This window comes from Rhinopithecus bieti, unplaced genomic scaffold, assembly GCF_001698545.2.
Source record: "Rhinopithecus bieti isolate Rb0 unplaced genomic scaffold, ASM169854v2 scaffold_63316, whole genome shotgun sequence".
In the NCBI taxonomy this organism is placed as follows: Eukaryota; Metazoa; Chordata; class Mammalia; order Primates; family Cercopithecidae; genus Rhinopithecus; species Rhinopithecus bieti.
The window spans coordinates 108,182-128,203 of NW_016824497.1; the positions used below are offsets into that span (position 1 = coordinate 108,182).

Sequence of the window (20,022 nt, forward strand, 5' to 3'; positions counted from 1 at the left end):
AAGTTTCACCCATAATAGGCCATCCATAAACACTTGGTTAATGGAGTAGCTACATAACGTAAAAGTAATACACATGGCATCAAGTGCTGCGCTACAGCTAGAAGAAAGTCTGTATTTTATATAGGTGATTAATTTGGGGGAAGACAAGGAGTGCTCTAATGAGATTTCACATCTACAGTCAAACTGAGAGCGGTTTGAAAAAATGGCCATCAGAATAGAATAAAAATGTTTCCCCTTTTTCTCTGGCTGCCTAGTCAAAGAATCACTGTTTTCTTCTGGTCTCTCTAATTCATTTCAAACACTGGCAAAGGGCTTGTTATCCAAGTGGGGTGGTACGGCATTTGGGTAAAAATAACACAAATGATACTGAAAGGATGATAGATCCTGAAGAGTCACAGAACACATTTTCTTGTCATTAAAAGTCATACAAAGAATTGCTTTCTACACTCGACAAAATGCTGGCTGCGTCAAAAAGCAAAGCAAAAAAGCCACAGCTCCCCCTGTGCACGAAGTCATAATCCATCCACTCTAAGAATGCTTCATGCAAGGTCTGCAGGTCCCGTGGAGAGACCACACAGCAGGAGACGACCCCACAGACAGGGAGACGGAGAAACCACCTGCAGACAGCTGGAAATCTGGAAAGATGAAGGCTAAGTGAGCTTATGACAGTGAGAATTGGGTGAAGGGGGACTTAAAAAAAAATTAAAGATAGTACATTTATTTAAACTGTCCCTTTTCATAATTCATTGAACTTTATCACAGGTCAGTATCTTCATTCTGTTGCCTTAGTAGATACATTTATTAGTGTTATATAAAACTTCATATAAAATTAAAGAAGAATTAGAGTACAGCTAAGAACAGAGCCATGACGTGTGTCGCAAACCCTAGTGCTTATGTGGCTATTTTTTTCCTGTTTCAAGCAACACCTTTAGGTTATTTGAATTAGGTTACATTCTGGAATATTATAAGGGACACCATTTTAAAGAAAGAAAACAGTACTACTTTAGGTAACAGGAAGAACACTTCAGAGGACTCATTACCTCAGAGTATCGTAAAGGCTAACAACCATATCAAAGGACAGAATGACCTTGGTCTTCACAAAGTGTCCCTTGGTGGCAGATACAGTACACCAGTATCCCAAACTGCCAGGAGCATGGCCAGACCTGGGATGAGAATTTCCTCATACTTTTCACTTTCCACTTTGGAGAAAAGATTTTCTTGGAATTCCTATGCCCCTGGCCTTGACTCTGGAGCCAGGGGTCAGGTGACTCACAGCTGAAGAAGTGTGGCTGCTATTAAAACATGCCAGAGGAGAGCTTACTACGGCCACTATTGTTAAAGAGCATCATTAACGGTGTCAAAATTCTTGTCAAAAATCCTGTCTTGCCCCATAAATATATACACCTACTATGTACCCACAAAAATTAATTTTAAAAATCTTATTTTGAATTACAAAGAAAGGAAGCAGAACAGTATCTAATAAATGACAAACTGCTTTTCATGTCTTCTCAGTTCATCTCCAGCACAACTGTATGCACTAATGACTATTAGGTATTGTTCTGAACAGATGAGAAAACAAACTCAAATGTTAAGGGACTTGCCCTGTGCTGTAGGGCCAGTCAGTATCAAAGCTGAGATCAGGTCTCTGACCTCTCAGGGCTGGCCTGCAAATTCCCCAAGGGCCTGCTCTTGGGAACACAGGGCGGGTGTTCCGGGAGGGAGAGGCGTGGGGAGCAGAAGGCAGCCTGGCAGCGACCCTGTGCCGTGCTCTGGCTCATGCCGTTGCCCTTTCACAACCACCAGCCACCACCCACCACCTCACAACCACAAAATCAATTTTCCACACTGCTTTTCAAAGACAGAAACAGAGGAAACGGTTGTGGTGGCAAATAAGTACTTTTCCAAGCCATTCTGTCCTAAACCATCTGCTCTGGAAAACTCAAGCGGTGACCAAGTAGAGTTTTTTTTCTCCCTCACTGTGCTGTGCCCTCCTGATTACAAGGGAGACAAAACATACACTTAATTCTTTACACAAGAATTGACAGACCCATGTTGGCCACTGCAGTTTTATTTTTCTGTGATTTATGCAGAACTTTCAACCTGGCAGACAGAAAATACACATATTTTAAAGGTACTAGGTACTTACATATTGAAGGATTATAACCAGCGGGTTTAGCAGTATATTCAAAACAGGCTTTAACCTGGAGGCTGAATAAAATCAAACACATATTTCTTAAAAGATCCATTATTGCAGTGGAAAAAACCCAACATGTTCCCTAGCTCTCCAATCCCCCCACTGCCCACTGATGATCAACATGTTATAGAAACACTTGACAGACCCTCTTCCCTTTGCCCAGCTCCCCCGACATCTTCCCTGTGGCTCCTCAGGACAACAGAGTCATCATGAAGTGGAGGTGGGAAACTGAGGGGGATCCCAAGACAGAGAGACGCTCACCATATCCCGCTAGGCGCCCCACACGCTGTTTTCTGGCGGAGGTCAATTCTGTTAGGAGTTACTGTGATGGTTTTCTGAATATTAATCACAGGCCTGGATCTGAAGACAAAAGGAGTGAAAAACAAGCTCAGCCTCTTGTTACCCTGAATGTGAGACTAATTCACATACTAGATGGCATCCTTAGCTGCCCAGCACAGCTTAAAGACACAGGAAAAAAATACACGTGACGCTTTCCCCCATTGCTGAAGAAAATAACTGTTAATAGATATAAATGTATATAATGCACAGCCTCATTATACAATATTTGTTTAAAAACGTACACACTTATATGAGTACATGTGCAACATGTAGGAGTTTCAGAGTTTTAAATACTTTGTTTCCATTCCCACCCAAACACCCAAGTAGCCTTGTGTGTTCTTCCAGACACATGTCAGTCTGTTTCTGTTAAAATTATCTAAAATTAAATACTAAAATGTATGTATAATTTCAACTAAATGGGAACTTAATTGCCATTGTTCTGTATGTGGCTTTTTCTCATTCATTTCAGAGGTCTTGTCCCTACATATACACATAGATCTAGTTCACTGTTTTTCACACCTGATGGCGTTACACCGTATCAGTGTAACATCCTTTATTTAACCAGTACCTAATTGGTAGACATTCATGTTGTTGAGCTTTCTGCTTTCACAAACATCGTCTATGCACACACTTGAGTTTATCTCAAGTGGTATGCTGGATAAATTCCCAGCAGCAGAATTTCAGTGTCAAAGAATATGTGCATTTTTAATTATGAGTAGTCTTGCCAACATATCCTCTGGAAGAATTACACCAATATATACCTAATACCTGAGGTACTCATGATCAGCTTGTCTACAAAATGTGAATTAATACAGGCAGTCCTGAACTTGGGCGTCTCCATCGTACAAACACTTGCCCTTCTCTTCAGCCTCCCTCGGAGTCTCCCACCCACAACCTTCACTTTGCCTTCCTATTGCCAGGATTGACAACTTTTCTACCCACGTGATATCTCTGCAAGCAAAAACTTGAACTTTTAAACCTCTTCCCACCTCTGCGCTGCCTACTGCAGCCCTGCAAACACTTGAGAAGCTGGGATCCAATTCCACGCCCTACTACGGTTCACCGTCTGAAAACACCTTTTCGTATGTTTTGGCTCCCCTGCTCCCAGCAGCCACAGGGGTCTCCAGGGGTCTATGGCCCAGCTGCTGCCACATGCACAAGAAATGCAGGTATGCAGTGGGTTGAGGGGTATTAGTGGGTGGGGAGGCCCACCTCCATTGCTCGCCACCAGAACTCAGAATGGGCCTGGGGTTTCACTACCACGTGGATTCAGTTAGGCTGACTCTGGTGGGCTTGTGGTAAACCCAGCCATTCTGGAGAACAGTGTGTCTGTAAGAAAATGCATTCCAAATCCCAAACAACTAGCTCAAACTTCTGGATTCAATCTGTTGGTAGGCTAGAGAGAGCACAAGTCCATTCATGGTGAAGGTGGGGGCCAATAAAGGGTCAAATACTGCCCACGATTCCTGTTTTTCTATTTTCCTTTATTGTTTACCACTCTGTTTTTATTTTACATTTAGACAGCTGCTAGGTGCTAAGATACTAACTAGATACATTCTTAAGGTTTGAGAGCATATTTAAAAGGCAAAAATTCACAAGTATTTTAAAATCAGTTGCCACAGATATAGTATTTTACATGTCATAGTATTAACGCTTTAGGGTGGCATAAATTTCAAAAGAAAATATTTTAACAGACATTTCTGCCTAGGACATATTTTAATTTCTGTTTTTTAAACATACAACACACAATTCTGAGGGCACAGTATACATGAATTACGAAAACTAGGTCTTTTAACATAGAAAATAAGTCTTATTGGCTTGGCTGCCTCATGTTTAAAATTGGTGTTTATTTACTAACTACCCTGAAGTGTTAGTACGATTTAGTAGAAAAAATGCCCAGGATTCAAGTTGGGTAGATTTAGGTGCTACATTCTGTCTCTCAGGCTCCAGACTTAAAAGCTCAAGCAAGTCCTGGGCCTCAGTTTCCTCATTTGTAAAATAAGGGGAAGTCAGTCCTATTCTTATCAAAGGGTTGTTGAATTTTACCTTCATACTATCTGCAAGTAAAGAGGGAACAAGTGTACAGGGTTGACAGTCAACCTACTTATGAGAACAGGAAAGTAAGGATATTAAAATATCAATTACACATAGACACAGGCAAACATTTAACTGACTAAAGTTAGGTCATCTAGTGTATTGACAAGGAAGAGATACCCCAAGATTAAATAAAAACCAGATTAGACAGCAGAAGTTACAGTGTAGCCTTTTGATGATACCCTGAAAGTAGAGAGATGCTCAAAAGTTTTGTGGGAGATGGGAATAATGTACTGTACTTTCTATAATTCTATATTATTAACTTTTGTTGTTGTTGTTGAGACGGAGTCTCGCTCTATTATCTAGGTTGGAGTGCAGTGGTGCAATCTCAGCTCACTGCAAGCTCCGCCTCCCAGGTTCACGCCATTCTCCTGCCTCAGCCTCCCGAGTAGCTGGGACTACAGGCACCCGCCACCATGCCCCCAATTTTTTGTGTTTTTAGTAGAGATGGGGTTTCACCGTGTTAGCCAGGATGGTCTCGATCTCCTGACCTCGTGGATCCGCCTGCCTCAGCCTCCCAAAGTGCTGGGAATACAGGCATGAGCCACCGCGCCCGGCCTATTAACTTAAAAAATAATAATAAGAAGAAGAACCTGCTACTTTTTGAAAATTAAAAAACAAAAAAAAAACCCTCCAATTTTTAATGGTGATTTCCAGCAGTGATGAAAGCGCTGGTTAAAGGGAGACTCAAACACCACTGATGGGAAATGTCACACCCTTTCAGGTCATCTTGGTGAAACCGAATCAAAAGTCTTGAAGCACATATATCAACTTCACATCCAGGAATTTATAATAAGGAAATAATCAAGGATATAAACAAAAGTAAGAATGTTTTCCACAGCTTTTTAAATCATGGGGGCAAAAAAAAATTGTGAAGCAACGTAACCATCCAGTGAGAGCCCAGCAGTTGGTTAAATAAGCTCTGAACCAGTCAGAAGATGCCTCATAGATAATTGTTAACTTCATTTTGGAAAAGTACTCAGTGATATAGAAAAAGTCCACTATGTATCCTAAAGAGACAAAAGCAGGTTACAAAATTATGCACAATTACGATCTTAATTTTGTTAAATATACATGGTACAATCATAGAAAATAAAAGAAGTCAAGATCTTGGAGTTTAATAATGCATGGTGAATTACAGGGGGTTTCCTTCTGTATGTTCTTTGTACTGTCACATTTTATATGTGTTTTTTTTTTTCATCAAAATTGGATCTATGTTTTCCTCAAATACTTTAAAAGATTTTAGAAAATAGGTTTTTATTACATTGTTTACTACCTTCAAAAGACAAAGAAATAGCTTCACAATTCATATAAACCTTTGAAGTGTAAGTATGACAAATTTCAACCCAAAAGGTCATTTTAGTGTAACCTGATTATAGAACATGCTTAACACTAAAATCATAGATAACAGACCTGAAAATAGTTACTGAATCTGAGAGGGAACCAACAGCAACATCAGGGTAGGAATTTCGATCAAGGTCCATGTTTCCAGCAATTGAATATCCGAAATAAGGTGATTTACCCTTGAGAACCTGAAATACAGAGGGCATCCAAATGGACATGATGCTTGCAACATGAGCTTCTTAACTATGCTTTGAAAAAGACACACAAGTTTCTTTTGAACTGGAATTTGAGAGTTCACTTACAAGTAAATTATATGAAATTATATACGAGTCATAAATATCTACATGATCTAACACTTCATACATTTAATTTCATAAAAGTCATCTGATTTACACAGTCTCTCAAAGCATAAAAGAGCCCATTTCTGATGAGTTTGTTTACTGTATTAAGTCAATCAGGCCATTTCAAACCAAATTTCCCTACCCTCCCTACAAGTCTTATTTTCTCAAAAGAAATGTTTAATTTTGGTATCTACATTCTCCATGTAGTTACAGTAATCAATTTTGTTTGCCCAGTTTCATCTCTATTTACTACGCTACTAAAGAGAATATATCACATCTCCTCTCTTTATGCCGTCAGGGTAGAATAACATTCTTTTGCTTTGGATTACTTTGATTCCTAACTTATCTAAGAAATTTTACAATTAGAACAAGCAAGTCATTGCATTTATATTTTCTGAAGGTATCTTCCAGTAATACATTTTTTAAAAATCTATACTATTGTGGATTTGTAAATAAAATTTGTGTGAAAAGTCACTTAAACCTAAATATTTTATTACAGGGCAAAAAGTTGAGACTGTAGCTGTAGAAATCCAGGTTATGTGATTACCTGTGTAGGTTTGGTATTTATTCCATTTGCAGATCCATGATAGATAAAAACCTTTCCCGTGTCATCATACGGAGCTCCAACTGCAATATCTGTTGACAACATGACATTTTAACATTTTAAGAAACACTTTAGAAACACTCCAGTACAATGTTTTAAAGTAAGATGACATAAGCACTATTATTTATTCATCTGGCTTTTTTTTTTTTTTTTTTTTTTTTTTTTTTTTTTTTTTTTTTTTGAGAGGGAGTTTCGCTCCTGTTGCCCAGGTTGGAGTGCAATGGAGCAATCTTGCCTCACCGCAACCTCTATCTCCCAGGTTCAAGCGATTCTCCTGCCTCAGCTTCCCAAAGCTGGGAGTAGCTGGTATTACAGGCATGTGCCACCACACCCAGCTAATTTGTATTTTTAGTTTCCCCATGTTGGTCAGGCTGGTCTCAAACTCCTGACCTCAGGTGATCCACCCACCTCGGCCTCCCAAAGTGCTGGGATTACAGGCATGAGCCACTGTGCCCAGCAGTGCTATTATTTAAACAATCAAATAATCTATCTATAAATCACAGCCATTTCATAATCTATTATCTACCTGGGTAGCCATCTTGATTAATATCTCCAATATTTTTTACTGCAATGCCAAACATAGAATCTTTGGTTCCATTAAGACGAATTGGCTTCACATTATTCCATCTGCCTTGCTGGTTCATGTAGACATACACTGCACCTCCAACTTCTCCATCTCTATCAAAATACTGTGGGGCTCCAATAACTATATCTTGCCACCTAAAAACATAATGAGGTGAAAGAGCTGTGAACCAACAGCTAACATACCAGCAACACCAGTCTAGGTACTAAGGTTACAAAGAGATATAATAGAAAGGCCCTCAACTCCAGAATTTATGACTCAATTATAACATTTTTTACAAACCAAGGTAGCCTGTAAAAAATGCCCCAAGAAAAATACTAAGGGTAAGAACTCAAAGCAAGTTCCTCAAGTTAGAACCGTAGTGCAGCAGGACCCCCATTAAGACCTCACCATTCTACCCCACCCCAACTGGCACCAACAGCCATGGATCTGTTTTTGACTTTATCACCAATTCCTACTTTCAACAGGAGCTGATGCTCCATCAGCCCCATATGAAGCCACAGAACAGAATCATGCAAGTGTTTTCTGAGTTAATTTTTTTCAAATTTTAATTCTCATGGACCCATAATCCCAACATGTAAATAAAACCGAAAATCAAAATATAATCCTATACCCTGGGGAAGGAGATGAATGTCTGCCTGCTGCCATCATACAAATGATAAAGATGGGTTGGTAAAATGTGGCAGTAAAATATTCTTTACATCAATCAACCTGAAAGGACGGCTCTTCTCAAGGCCTACAGAAGCTAGTCAAAGCAGCAATGATTTGCAGCATAAAATAACCTGAGGTATTCTCACCCATCCTTGTTGAGGTCCACCACCGCCACATCATAGCCAAATGAAGAGGCCAGACCTTCTCCATCGAATATGTGCTCAGGGAGGAGATGTGCAGACTTCATATCTCTCCTTAGCAAAACCACGGCTCCACTGTGATTGGCTCTGGGAGCACCAGATACAAAAGTGATCTCATCTTTAGAAACAATACCTTTCCCTGAGTCCAAAGAAAAACCTAGAAAAACAAAATATATACAGCACCTCACATCAATCCATATATTTTAGGCCTATGACATGGGTAACTCCATCATTACCTCTTCCTCTGGCTTCCCACCAGCTATCACATTTGTAATATGAGTGACAAAGTTCAGATTTGACACAAGGACAAAGTCCTGGGGCTAGCAAATTTACTGCTTTCTATGGATAGTAAGACTTTCAATGAAAAGCACCTATGTATAACTTGAATTTTGAAGTATTCATACGTCTAAAGAATCAATTTGCACCTGATTTTAATATTGGAACTATGGTAAAAGGAGATCAAGCTAGATACTGAATTGTCTAGGAATAATTTGGTTATGTTACATCATTTACACAGAGAATACAACCTGACTTGAAGCATAATTGACTGCATATTATAGGGGTTCTGCTATAATTTAATGGCCAGTATTTTTACAGTAATAAAATAAAATTGAAGAAAAAGCAATTAAGCTTAGTAAGAGGCATCAATCTCTTTGGTAATCAGACAAAAATAAACGCTATCACCACCATAGATAGCATTTCATTGTTTTGGACCAACTTAGTTCTCAGACACAAACATGCAGACAAAACAATGACTGATGATACATGGTATTTGAGAACCTAGTATAAACAACAGAGGTGAGGAAGTTGTCATTGGTATCAGTTATATACTTGTTCAGAGGGCAGAAAACATTAGGACACCCCCATTATAAAGCATCAGATAGGATGTCAGGTTACAAATAAGAGATCTGGTGAAAAGCAAATAGAAGTGCCCATATCAAAACCGTTCAAATTAAGTAAATGTTTATACAGAAAGGTGAGGCAGATGCAGAATAATATAAGCTCACCCTCCTTATTGGGTTTTACTTATGAAAAACTTCACCACTACCATTACAGTTCTCAAATTGTGAAATGAATTGAAAAACATGAGCCACCAGATTAGAGAGGGCAATATGGAATCCAGCCATCTGGCCACAGAGCCCCAACCATGGCATGCTTTTTGTGTGTGCTTCAATGGAAACAAAATAGGACATAAAAAGATTTATGCTCTGTATGGATCAAAAAAAATGTTAATGACCACAACCAAGACAATTTATTTGTCATCGCAGAGGTCACAAACCTAGGTAGCTATTCATCATCACATCAGGGAATGTGTCAGGCTGCTCCAGGGGAGGCCGTGTTTTATAAACAAACTGATCAGGATCTGTATAGGAAACGCTGGTCAAAAACAGCAGGCCTGTACGCATGCACGGGACGGAAGAAATTGAAGAAAAAGTAATTATGCTTGGTAAGAGGCGGGCCAACCACTGCTGTTCTCGCTGGATGAGGAGGCGACCACTGCAACCAGCAAGCTGCTCTCGTTGCCAGCTTCCAAAACCTCAAGCAGATCTTTTTATTCCCCCAAACCCTCCGATCTTTTGAAGTGACAGATTCACACACAGCACGGACAAGCCAAATGTAACAATATGAATTTGATTTCTTTCTCAGGCATTCACTTTTGAGGAAATCCATTCTAAAAGTGGCAAATGAATTTCAGAAAAAATGCTTCATATTTTCGTATGTTCTGACAGCAAGTACATTTATAAAATCCACAGCCATCCATCTTAAAGACCAAAGTACTGGTTTCTTGACCAGTGTAATTACAATTAAGTATTTTCGTCATAAGTAATCCCTAAATAAAACATTCTGAGGCAGGGTCCTGCTCTGTTGCCCAGACTGGAGGGCTGTGGTGCAATCACAGCTTACTGCAACTTCAACCTTGCAGGTTCAAGTGATTCTCCTACCTCAGCCTCCTGAGTAGCTGGGACTACAGATGTGCACCACCATGCCTGGCTAATATTTTTGTATCTTTAGTAGAGAAGGGGTTTTGCTGAATTGGCCAGGCTGGTCTTGAACTCCTGGCCTCAAGTAATCTGCCCACCTTGGCCTCCCAAAGTGTTGGGATTACAGGCATGAGCCACCAGGCCTGGCCTGAACAACTTCTTAATGCGTGTTTACTAGCACATTGTTGGAAATTATTCATATATCTATACCTGTTTTTTCCTTTTTTACCTTCTATTGTTCTAGTAATATCCTAACATCTGGGTACTTTTCTCCATTTTGTTTTTAAAAACGGGTCACTATTTAGAAGTTTTTTACATTTTTTCCAAGAAATCCACAGTAATTATTCTTTATGTCAACTCATACCAAGAATTAAAGCTTTTAAAAGCCTTTGTGTAATTACCATAATGCACATGAATAACTTAGGACACCCATTAGTCATGCAAACAAGCCTTAGGAGTTAAGGAATTGGCCCTTAGACACAGTCTGGGTGTCCTGAAAGCCGCTTTAGCAGTCCTGTTCAACATCCACTGGGAAGTTTTATCCATCTGCGGGGCCCTGTGACATGGGGGTCCCAATCCAGAAGCAGGGCCAATCCTCGGAGAACCACAATCACAGAGGGAGGACCTGGAGGTCTTGACTTGCCACTTAAGAGTAACTTTATTAAACGCAGTTCTTAAGAGTATCTCTGGAAAGAGGCAGTGAACAAAGAGCTCAGCTTACTGTGAACACCCATGCACATTTTCATGGCTGCATGAACAGCCTGTTTCAGGGTATGGAGGCCGCCATTAGCTCAAGAGACAGACTTCCAAGCAGGAAGGAGGACGGACGATTTTAGGTGATAATAGGTTTCTTCCCCGCTTTGAGGGAGCCCTGGTCAGAAGGAAAGGATCCCAGGCATCGGTCAGGTTAATAACGCCTCTAGATCACCAAGCTTATCAAGTTGTAGCAAAAGTGGCCACAGGTCCCAGCCCCACCTGGCCTCTTCTCAGCCTAGAAGTCTAGGGGCAGTAGGCCCTGTGAGGGAGCTTCACACAAAGTATCTGAGAAGGTAGGCAAAGGCAGCCATCTGTGCCTGCTCCTACCTAAGTAACTGTTAGCAGGAACAGGAACGAGACTTTCATCATGCTCAGTCTCTCCACCAACTTCATAAGGCCCATCTTCATAGATGTTCATGTCAAAAAAAGTGTTATTCTTTTGCTCTACACGAACAATCCCTAAAGGAATGAAATGGTAAAAACAACAAAAAAAATGAAGATGAAACAAAAGAAAATAAATGGTTCCTAATAAACATCCCCCATGCGATCACTAGTTACAGGAAAAAAAATTTGAAGGAAAAAAAGGAAGGACAGAGATGACTTTTATGGTTGTTACGTATGTTTGTGTAAATTTTTATGAGAAAGAAATTTGAGTCATTATAAAATGTCCCATGCATTTTCATGAACTATCTTTATAATGCCATGGAACTAGATGAAAAATGGAAGGTTTGCTTAGTTAACAAAACCTACAGAGAACAAATTTTTAAATGACATGAACTTGATATATATATTTTATGTTCTCTGTAATCCTGCCTCAAGTTGTCCTTTTTCAGCAGTGTAAAAGTGAGATATATTGATCTTTTCTTCAATCGCTTTAACCAAGATTTCATCTTCTAAATATTCTTACAATTAGTAATTTAAAACATAAGATTTCATATAGTAAGCCCAAATCACTATATGACTTTAAATGGCAACATTTTAGGTCAGGGTTTATAAAGCAGGTAAACCATATTTTCCATGAATTAAAATATACATAATTGGTGGATGTTTTTGTTGTTTTGTTTTACTGTATATGGCATTTATTCAGGCTAAAACTAAATTCAACATGTTATTTCGGTTAGGTCAAAATAACCTGGGAAATACTGTACATGAAGATTCTGTTGGGGTGAGGTGGGGGGCAAAGGGAAATTACCCTTGAAGATTGCACACGGAGAAAGGTGTTCAAAATTCATTTAGAACCAGAATTAAAACAAATTTTTGAATGGAAAGGGGAACATTTTCCTAAGTTCTCCCTGATGAGCGAAAGTGTTACGTGACTTATATTAATAAATTTCTCAAAAATGGCTTATTTTCAAATCAGATGCCGTTCTCTTCATCATGGATGACAGGTTAATTGTCTTTTATGATACAGCATTTTCTATGCCTGCTTAATTTCTTCAGAGAAGTCAAACTGCTTAGCGGGAACTGACCAGGTTCACATAGTCAAAAAATGTGGGCCACTTTCCTCTTTACCTCTCCACATCTCCATTTACTCACATCACAATAATCAAACAACTTTTCCTCACATATCTGAAATTATACCTCAAAATTCCCCAATTTGTCTATAATCTGCCCTTCTAACTACTGAATTATTAGCAAAGCGTGGCCTTTGAAAATAACATATACAGAGAGAAATGTCCATATTAATACAGTTATTCATGTCCATGTTAATACACTGTTATTTGTATATACCATTATTTAATCCTCCTAAGTTTTCAGATCACTAACTTAAAATTAACACTTCTAGCTTCATGAGCCACACAAATATAAAACAGCAAAAAATACTAATGTCAATTATTATATTCCTACTAAAAAAAGTTAACTACCTGAATTAAAGTACTGGTAGAGGAGAAAAGAACGTCAACACTAAAACATACATTCCACTATTATTAGCTTTTAAAAATCATATTGTTTAGAGATTTTTAATAGCCTACCCAACTTTTATAATATACAAATGTCTTCTAACACATTTTAGCTCCAAATGTACTAAATCGTGGTACAAAAATCGTATTACAGAAATTAGGGAGACATTCTAATCTCTATTTCTATAAATACAAAGCTCATACCTTTCCAGTTATAAGTACCCGGGGCTCCAAATACAATGTAATGAAAGTCTTTAGTAAAAGTAGCTGCTACACCTTGCTGGCAAGAGCCAAATTTCTCATGGCCTCTCAATCGCCCATCACAAAAGCTCCAATCTCCCCCATCCATATCGTCTTCAATCCTGAGATTCTGGCTCAGGACATAACACCGCCCAAAGATGTCTCGGGATTCCTGCTTCGTATTAACATGCTGCCTTTTTTCATATCGGTGAGCACATGTCTGCAAGCAGATGGAAGAAAGTAGCCCATTCTTGTCTATAAACCTTGTTTTTAAAAAATTACATATGGATAAAATGGTCAATACAGAGGTTAATTCTAAAGAGGATGATTAAGCATGTCCTCATCTTGGGACTGGATCTCAGACCAGCAAATATTCCCCGAAGTGGCACGAAGACGACCATTATCAAGGCATATAGAAACTAGAATGTGTCTTATTCTCACTGAGAATAATGCTCCAATCCAGGTATTAAATGACAATCTGTATCCATAGGCAATTCATTTGTAAATTTACCTGTCACATAAACAAAGGGAAACACCTTATTTCATTTTCTTAATTCAAATTGGCTTTTAGTGGCTGTATTAACCTTGAGAACATCAGTGTGAAAGTGGGTAATTATGTTCTAGAGGAGAGAGATCATGGACCTGTTTTCATAGGGATCAAACAAATACAGCTGAAACAAAGACATTTCCTTTTCCCCACACTATTTCCTTGAAATCAGTCCTAACTTACACCCTGAGCTCTGAGATTATTTCCCAAAATATGCCTACTTTTACAAGGCAGAGAGAATTACAAGGCCAGAAGAGATAGAAATAATCTCTATAATTTCTACAGGGTATGAATGGCGACCCTCTATGTAAACACAGGCTAAAAATATAATATCGACTCAATTTCCCACAAGTGTCATTCCTTAAATAACAAAACTCAATGTTCACTAAATCTTTTTCCTCAAAATTCTGTATAAATTTCATTACAGCAACCAGAGTTTGAAGGAGACAAAAAGATTATCATACTCCAACCAGGAAGGCATTGCCATGGCCATCTAGCCCAATCCACCTAACAGACCCTCTTTCCTTTACTATCCCCTCTATTTGAAAAACTCAGAATACATAACAGGAGTTTAAAACTACCTGGTTATTACTTTCCAAGACCATGCCCATATTTTTACTATCTATAAAGCTACAAAATTCCAAGGATAGAAATGATGTCCAGTTTTGTTTTGTTTTTAATACCATCTAGAGTTTTAGGAATATATAGTAAAGGTTCTTTAATAAGTTATTCAAATCTGAAAGTTCTAAAGAAAAGTAGGTTGTGTGATTGCTTCAAAGTATACCAGGAATCACAGGAGAAATAAGGCTTTGATTACTACTTCTTCTTTTTTTTGAGACAGAGTTTCACTCGTGCAACCTCCGCCTCCCAGATTCAAGCAATTCTCCTGTCTCAGTCTCCCAAGTAGCTGGGATTACAGGTGCATGCCAATATGCCCGACTAATTTTTGTACTTTTAGTAGAGATGGGGTTTCATCATATTGGTCAGGCTGGTCTCAAACCCCTGACCTCAGGTGATCCACCCGCCTCGGCCTCACAAAGTGTTGGGATTACAAGCGTTAGCCACCACACCCAGCCTGATTTCTTCTTGACATCCATTCCTGCTTTAAAGCAGTAAGTTCGCTAGAATGTATGCTCCCTGCTTTGTCCCCTGCTGTAAGCCTGGTGCTGGCATGTAACAAGCAGTCCAACAGTATAGGATGAACATGTGTCTCTACACTTACCACGACCTTGCCCCCTGGACCTTGGCTCTGGACGGTGACCCCCATCCACTGATCTTCCTTGCTTTCTGACGTGGGGTCAGCTGTAGAAAGGAGCACAGTTAGCCTTCCAAGTGACTGCACATGCTAGAAACCATCACTGAACAAAAATACAAGCAACTGTTTCCAAATGGCCTTGACTCTGAGTCTAGCTACTCAATAAATTCAGTTACTCAATCCAGAAAAATTACTTGTCATCTCAAGGAAACAGAAAAGTGGTTTTTGGTAAGAATCTTTCAAAATTTGAAACATAAAATACTTAACTCTATATATAGTCACCTATTTTGTCCAACAATACCCTTTGCCCTCTCTTGATACCCAGGGTCCTGAATGCAGAAGGTAAGTGAAAGTGTAAGACTAAGGGAGCCCTCCAAAATACATCTCTTAAGGCAACAATGTAAAATCTAGTATTCAAAACTCCAGCTACCATCCAAACTAAAAAAAAAATGGGTACTTCTCTATATACTCCCCAATTTTTTTATGTAACAGCATTAAATGTTCTTCACTGGAGATGGGAGAAAAAGACTCAGATTTACTTTAGGATCTTGTAGCTGACAATGTATCAGTGCCAAACAGGCGAGTTATTGTTAGTCAGAGAGAGGGGGACCACAACCACCACCATGTGCTCATTTCAGTATCAATTTAAACCCACTGTGTGACCTATATCCAAATTTTTGCACTCCTGGATGAGCAGCAATACAGATACAAGTTTTAATCTTGAATCATTACAAAAATATGAAACTAAAGAACTTTAGCCAGAAGGAAAAATGCCAAAATGTTAAAAAATAAGTCTATATACTGAGATTGTCAGTGGGTTTTGTTTTTTATTCTTGATAGGTGTATTTTACCAGTTTCTTAAAATTAACACATATTATTTTCTAATAAATGAACACGTCCTTTTCTTTTTCTTCTTTTTTTGAGATGTATTTTGCTCTGTCACCCAGGCTGGAGTGCAGTGGCACGATTCTGGCTCACTGCAGCCTCTGCCTCCCAGGTTCAAGCAATTCTCATGCCTCAGCCTCCTAAGTAGCTGGGACTATAGGCGTGTACCACCACATCCAGCTAATTTTTATATTTTTAGTATAGACGGGGTTTCACCATGTTGGCCAGGTTAGTCTTGAACTCCTGACCTCAAATGATCCACCCAACTCAGCCTCCCAAAATGCTAGGATTACAGGTGTGAGCCACTGCGCCTGGCCAACAAATGTTATTTCTAAAAGATGAAGCAAGAGAAGAACATAAACACGAATCTGCAAATCTACTTAGACCGAGCATATCAAATGAGGTTTGGCTAGAGCTTCTCTAGTACACTAATTGCTCTGCTCCACCTACAAGAAGCCAGGTACACTGGATGTCAATATGCCTACCTCATGGTATCTTCTACCTATCCAGAGTCCTTAACAAAACAAGTCTCTATATGAGACAGTAGGGAAAACTTTATCTCTGTTAGCCAGCTCTCATTCCAAAGGGGTCTGATATTTAAAACTGTCTTTCTCCCAAATATTTTAACAGCATGTGAGAACTTTTGGCTGATGAATACAAGATATGCTCATTCATTCTCTTCATTGCTATGAAATCAGATTTTCCACGACCTCCTGCAGAATCTCAACACATCACTAGGTGGCAACATCCCTACACCATATTGGTTTAGTAACCATGGTTAGGAGGAACAGCAAAACACGCAGCATCCCAGTTATGATTTAGAAAGTAAAGTAAGTATTTTCAGGGCAAATAAAAAACAGTCAAGGCTGATGCAATTAAAAGAGGTCCGTCCTCTCTACAAGAATAAATGTTTGTCCCTACTCTCCTCCCTCAGGGAAAAAGTACAGGCAAGCTGCCGGAGTGAAGGCTGAGTGAGGGAAAGGAACGCACCATCGTTATCAAATTCGATCCGTGTGCATGGCCCCCGGGCGGTGATGTCACAGCTGTACAGCCCTCCAGTTCTGTTGGCTCTCTGCAGTGGAAGCGCTTCTGCCCGCGGGGCCCCCACAAGCAACCTGTTGATGAAACAGAAACAATTTGGAGATGTGAATTTAATATACATTTAACATTTAAATCACTCCGAACTAGGAGATAATGGGATTATTCTTTGTCTAGCAATCCACAATTCTTCAACAGCTTAGGCAGTGAGTGAGAACAAATGTAGACTCCTACGGCTGGTTCATGTAAAACACACAAACACAGCTACACAGGGGAAGCCAAAGAGGAGATACCAAAATGGGGAAAATAGGCCTGTCTCTGATGGTATCAGCATTTCTTGCTGGATATGATCTGGTGTTTAAAAGACACCCTCTTCATAGAATACAACCTCTAAGCCCCTATGATGCCAGGGATATCATATGAAACTCAAGAGAAGAAACCAAATACTTGTGACAATGGGAGGAAAAAATGGCCACACTAAATGTAATAAGCAATAGTATATCAGTTTCTAACACTGTGCCTTCCTGAGGTAGTTTTCGAGAGTAATTCTGACTGTATCTTAGATTTTCAGTTTATACACTGATTGGGAGAACCTAACAGTAAGTAAGATACAACTCAACTGAATTATTCACTTGCAGCCTTGGCCTCTTTCCAATTCTTTTTTTACCTCCAGTTTTATTAGGGTAGAATGGACAAATAAAAAGCAGATATATTTGAGGTGTACAAGTTGATGTTTGTTCTTCCAAGTCAGTTCTTACGTCTCTCATCCTATCAATCTCCCACAAAGGATTCAGGGACAACTGGGGTAGCTCCACTTATGTACTAGGCACTGTAATATTCCTTCTTCTCCCCAACCACGTGTTTTTATCTCCTGTAAGGAAGCCCCCAATCCAAATCCACAGTCCTTAAAATTTTACCTTCTCACAGCTGAATGGCTCTTTAGAGACCCAACGACCTTGTTGCTAGGTCTCTTTTGCTAACACCTTTACTCACCATAGGTTTACACAATCTTTGAGGCCTGGCTGACTCATGGAACAACTAGGACAAGAAACAAAGACAAAGAACACACACCTGACTGGACAGAGATAAACCAAGAGCTGAGAGTTTTGGAAACAAGGCTGGAGCTGGGAAAAAGGACTGGAAACACGAACCTGTACAAACAACAACCTTTTACAACAGAAAACTAGCCACTCCTGGCCATCAAGAAACCCACAAATCTCAGACGCAAAAGCAAAACAAGCGAAAATACAAACCAAATAGTCTCTATTACCCTCATGCCTGTTGGGTTCCAATAAAGGAATCATTCCAATAAAGGATTCAACATTTCTTTTTTAAACCAGTATCATGCAGCAGGTGCCATGGGAGGCAAGTGTACCTGGAAAGCAGGAGGGCAGGGAAGGGGGCCAGATGATGCCTAGACACAGAAGGAGGAGTGGCTCATGGAGAACACATAGCCCCAGCACTGTCCTTCTTCCCAGATCCCTGGACAGTCAGAGTCAGCCTCCACCTCCAAACTCACCCTACATTTGAAGGAACAAAACAGCACATACCAAGGTACAGAACTGACACACAGAACGGGAGCAGTGTCCTTGGTGCCTGAACCTTCTTGACAGAGGACAGAGGCAAGGCTGGGGCCACAGGGTTCCCACAGGTCTGCCCCACACCTATTCCAGTGATGTCCCTGATCCCAGGAACACCAACAAACAAGTACCTGGGAGGTGAACTGACCCAGACTATGAGGTGAATGTGTTCAATTACTGTACTTGGCAGATGGCAGAGGTGAAGTCATGTGGTGGGCGCTGGAAGGGATAAGTGGGGTGCCAGGATCAGAGGCCCAGAACCCCAGGACTTTTTCACACTGGAAGCCCCTGAGAGAGACCAGTCCTCCAATTTTACAGATAAAGAAACAGAGACCTTGAGGAGTTTAATTACTCCTCCCCCAAGATCTCACAGCTAGTGGGGTGGCCATGACAAAAATAACTTGGTGCAATGTTGTCTCCATTTCTTTACAAAGCTGCTTAGGAAGTAAAACCCAGGATTTCAAGTTTACAACCTAGTTGAAAGGGCAAAACTTACACAAATAAAACATCACAATCAAAACTGTTCTGTATGTTGATAATGTTGATAAAGTTAAGATAATAGAGATAAGTAGAGGAAAGGAAGGAAAACATTATTGCAGTTGGGTGAAGGCTGGGTAAGAGATTTCCTGTAAAGGTAACCACCAGCAAAGAGAAGCCTTAGAAAAAGCAGCACAGGAGTCCCAGTGTCTTACCAGTGTGTCTTCTCTAACCACTTCCTCTTCTCACCCACACCCAAGGTGGCTACTAAGCTACCTAAGACAGACACAGGGCTTATTTCCTGTTTACCCCATTCCCACATTCGTTCACGTATTCACTCAACAAACACTGATGAAGAGCCTCCTAGGATGAATAAGGAATTGCCCCCACTCCTCAATCTCTGGCCTGGGGAAGCCTGATCCGCGAACAGGTCATGACGTCATGAAATCACAGGGAGCTAGAGGTAATGAGAGGACGGAACAGAGTGCTGTGGGCACTAGCACCTACTGGAGAGGAAGGGAGGATGTCACTAAGAGATGACAGTGGGGCTGGGGGTGGCCAGGTAAGGAGCACAGCACATGCAAAGGCTGAAAGGGAAGGAGCCAGCAGAAATGGAGAAGCACACGATGGGGTGACAAGAAGGGGTCGAGGATCGGCAGCCTGGTCAGCAGCGCTAAAGGACGAAGGGTCAGAGACCCTGAGACCCAGGCTTCTGCAGCCTGCCATGCCCTGCAGCGTACAGCTGCTTTTGGGTGTCCTGTGGTTTAAAAAAAGCTGTGGATGTTGTCCCATTCACATGCCCAGTCCCTCGGAGTGGGTTGGCTTCCCCCAGCCACTATCTGCTACTTGTTCTCCACTCTCTGTAACTAATATGTGTGGGACAAAGAACAGGCATTTAACTCGAATTTGTTGGCTGGTTACAGGGGGTGTGGTGACAAAATTTCACAAATGCCCACACCAAGCTCTTGCAGAAGAGGTCTTCGTGTCTTACATGCAGTGGCTACTGCAGAT

The 20,022-nt window shown here is 40.3% G+C and overlaps 1 protein-coding gene across 2 annotated transcripts in view; it reads right to left on the bottom strand.

Moving 5' to 3' along the window:
* Positions 1-20,022, bottom strand: part of ITGA6 (integrin subunit alpha 6) — a 79,268-nt gene that overhangs the window by 23,786 nt on the left and 35,460 nt on the right. For both annotated transcript variants that reach the window (XM_017862362.1, XM_017862363.1), the window contains exons 2-11: positions 16,907-17,031; positions 14,999-15,078; positions 13,194-13,449; positions 11,416-11,547; positions 8,297-8,507; positions 7,443-7,636; positions 6,860-6,948; positions 6,041-6,159; positions 2,456-2,554; positions 2,147-2,208 (exon numbers count right to left, since the gene is read on the bottom strand). In XM_017862362.1, the coding sequence (XP_017717851.1) occupies positions 2,147-2,208; positions 2,456-2,554; positions 6,041-6,159; positions 6,860-6,948; positions 7,443-7,636; positions 8,297-8,507; positions 11,416-11,547; positions 13,194-13,449; positions 14,999-15,078; positions 16,907-17,031 (1,367 nt within the window). The remainder of the gene's footprint in view (positions 1-2,146; positions 2,209-2,455; positions 2,555-6,040; positions 6,160-6,859; positions 6,949-7,442; positions 7,637-8,296; positions 8,508-11,415; positions 11,548-13,193; positions 13,450-14,998; positions 15,079-16,906; positions 17,032-20,022) is intronic.